The 3,311-nt window shown below is 46.8% G+C and overlaps 1 protein-coding gene across 1 annotated transcript; it reads right to left on the minus strand.

Annotated features, from left to right (window-relative positions):
• Positions 1–1,124: 1,124 nt before the first annotated feature.
• LOC144149458 (uncharacterized) lies at positions 1,125–2,633 on the minus strand. Its single transcript, XM_077681067.1, has 2 exons — positions 2,437–2,633; positions 1,125–1,817 (listed from the first exon to the last, which is right to left on the minus strand). The coding sequence occupies exons 1-2, from the start codon at positions 2,631–2,633 to the stop codon at positions 1,310–1,312; spliced, it is 705 nt and encodes a 234-aa protein (XP_077537193.1). The 3' UTR covers positions 1,125–1,309.
• Positions 2,634–3,311: the final 678 nt, after the last annotated feature.

A 3,311-nucleotide genomic window follows, 5' to 3' on the forward strand; every position in this document is an offset into this window, starting at 1 on the left:
TATTTATGCAAGACACCAAACATTCTGGTGGTGAGTCGACTGTCCGTAAAAATACAGAGGAAAAGTAATCATTGAAGGCTATTGCCAAGGAGCGCGGGTCAATGACATCAACATTATTCACTTTTAGTTTCTTTACTCCCTCTTTTTTGTTAGTAAGGTGCATCCAGAATTTTCTCGGACTAACACTCATGAAGTTATGCATCCTTACATTTAAAAAGTGAAATTTCGAGCTTTTGATTTTTTTCCGAAGCTGAGTCCGCAGGGTCGTTAGAAGACCATTACTGGCTGCGTTGGAAATTCGTGATAGTCGTCTTATTTTACGTTTGAGTTGAAGAATCTCACGTGTGATCCAGGGACTTTGGTTAGCAATTTTTTTCTTTTTTAATGGAACATAAGTAATGCACTTCTGCACGATGTTTTTAAATTGAGTCCAGAGCGCATCAACACTCGGTCCGTTGTTGTTGTACTCGGAATGAAATTTATCGAATTCCAGTTCAAGTAAATCTAAAATGCTTTCGTCCGGGGCAGCATTGAAATCAAGATACTTTCGTATCACAGGAGTAGAGGGGGTGCATAGCATGTTGCTGTGGAACAATACTAGTTCGTGATCAGAAATTCCAGGTTGAATTTCTATTGTGTTATTGTACCCGAGGATAGCCTCGGAAAGAAAGATAAGGTCGAGAATTGAACTCGTGCCTGGTGTAAGTCGAGTGGGCATTCTTACTAGCTGCGTTAAGTTGAACGAAAAAACTGTGTCGAGTAGTAATTCCGAGTGCCGGCAATTGGAATCAATGCTGAGGCGATCCCAGTCAATTTTTGGCAGGTTGAAATCCCCACACAGGATTACGTGTGTATAGCGTTTGCAATACTCGCTAAGATAGTCGTGCAGTGTTTCAAGAACTGAAATGTCGGAGTTCGGAGGCCTGTAGACGGCACCAATAAGTATACTGAGATTATTATGCTGAAGGACAATCCAAGTCATTTCAATACACGTATTGTTTGGCAAACACGTATAATTGAGACCATTTTTTAGTACTATTCCTACACCTCCCCCTTTTGAACCTCGATCTTGGCGAATAATTTCATAAGAGTTAGGAATAATTGTCCAGTCAGGAATGCCGCTGTGAAGCCACGTTTCCGTGAGGATAGTGACGTCGGGATCATGCGCAATGAGGAGACTTTCTAAATCATCAGATTTGTTGACGACACTTCGAACATTTATATTTAAGAGTGAAAAGTGCCTTGAGATACGATGCAGATTAGGCGAAACTGTACCCGGTACGGTCGTGTTTGTGTCGCTGTTGTGACGTCACGGCGCAGATAATGGCACTCTCTTGTTGAGCAAGTCGTCCCATTGATGTAACTTTCCATTTATTTTTATCTTGTCAAACAGCAAATCAACTTTCACACCACTATCTCTTTCCGCTTTTGCGCTTGCCCATAACTTTTTTCGGATGGCCTGAACGCGAGGGGAAAAGTCTTCCGAGATGCTGTATTCCGTGCCCTTTAGGTTGCAGCAGTTTTTGAAGATTTTAACCTTATCTCTTCCGTCAACCAGTTTTAAAATGACTGGACGGCACTTGTTCTCGGCTGGTCGCCCAGTTCTGTGAATTCGTTCGATTGCGACATCCGAGATTTTGAGCAAATCTTCAAAGATATGTTTTGTTACTTGCTCTTCAAGAGATTGTTGAGGTTCGCCCTCGGGTTCTTTGACACCAAAAATTATGATATTGTTTCTTTGACTCCTATTCTCCAGATCATCGATTTTCCTAATTAAACCATTTACTTGCTCCTGCAAGTCGTCGATGCATTCCCCCCTCCCCCTATATACCCTCTTCTAGAGGGCCTTTAAGGGTGACCTGAATAAATAAATAGATAAATCTGCTGTTTTGCTCATCATTCACTGCATTGGGGCTATAAGTAAGATATTGTAACGGTGTCTATAATTACAGTGGCGACGCGGTCAATCCCGGTAGCGTTAGCGCGATAGTGGACCGGGCGAAGAGAGGAACGAAGCCCGCTTGCCGGTGCTTTTTCTCCAGCTGTGTCGCCACTTTTACTCTCCGTGTGCTTAGTAATTTAAAGTGCCCACTAGTTTTATCCACACGTTCCGTTATTGGTTAGGTGCGGGGTAGACACCGGACGGGCGACACTCGCAGTAGCACACGGGCTGGGTTGTTGCAGAGCTTGAGCGTATGCGGCAGACTAGAGAGGAGGCAGCTGCAGATTTAGTTCCACGGGTTCTCGAACAGCTTGCTTTACTTCATCTCTAACCACTTGAGCAAGAGAGGCGCACGCCAACGAAGCCGTAGGCAGTTGGGACATGCGGAGTTCTTCCGGCACGACAGAACGAATTAGCTCTCGTGAGCATCCTAGCTCGTGGCGAATGCAGTAGACAGCACATCCGCTGGCGCGCAGCCGAGGTTGCGGTCATACTGTCTGGCGCGCTCTTCCAGTGTCCTCTCCATTGGCGTTGCTTCTGCAACAAATTCTGCGACGGTGTGCGGTGGGTGGCGAACAAGCCCGGCAAAGAGCTCCTGTTTCACACCTCGCATGAGGTGGCCCAGCTTCTTGTCTTCAGCCATACTCGGGTCGGGGCGTGTGAAAAGGCTGTACATGTCCTCGCAGTACATTGCCACGCTGTTATTGGGACGCAGATTTCTGGCGTGTAGCCCAGCTTCTACCTTTTCCCACCGGTCGCCTCTTGTATAGGCAGCCAGAAACCTACTGCGAAATTCGTCCTCGGTTGGGAACTCCCTTTCATGATTCTCAAACCACGTCCTCGCGTGGTGGTCGAGCGAGAAATACACTTGTCGCTGTTTCAGCACTGCATCCCAAGCATTAAAGCTGGCGACGCTCTCATAGAGGTTAAGCCAGTCCTCAGCGTCCCCAAAGATATCGCCGTTAAATGTTGGCGGCGTTCGCGGCTGATGGATCACGAACTGACCTGGGACGGAATTGTCAGTCTGCGTCGTAGTTGAGGCAATGGCGTGTGTTGTCGCTGCCCTGGTTGTCGCTGGCAGAAGTCGAAATTCGGGTGAAGCACCTTGGAGTCGACGACTGGTGCGTTGGTGAACAGGAGTCAACTCCGCTCGAGGCGCTTTGTCTGCAGCAACGCTATCTTCTCGATGTATACGGGGTCAAAACCCACACCCTCCATCATGTGTCATTGGTGTTTGCGTAAGCAGACAATAATTTCTGTTCTTGCATCCCTAACAATGTCAGCAAGAATTTGACTATGTCTGCCCTGCAGACATAAATAAACTTCTCTTTGCCGCCTTCAGGGGAGAAGGAGAATAATGCCCAGTAAC

The sequence above is a fragment of the Haemaphysalis longicornis genome, unplaced genomic scaffold, assembly GCF_048455015.1.
Source record: "Haemaphysalis longicornis isolate Haplotype H1 unplaced genomic scaffold, Haemaphysalis longicornis Haplotype H1 scaffold_1, whole genome shotgun sequence".
NCBI classification, from domain to species: domain Eukaryota; kingdom Metazoa; phylum Arthropoda; class Arachnida; order Ixodida; family Ixodidae; genus Haemaphysalis; species Haemaphysalis longicornis.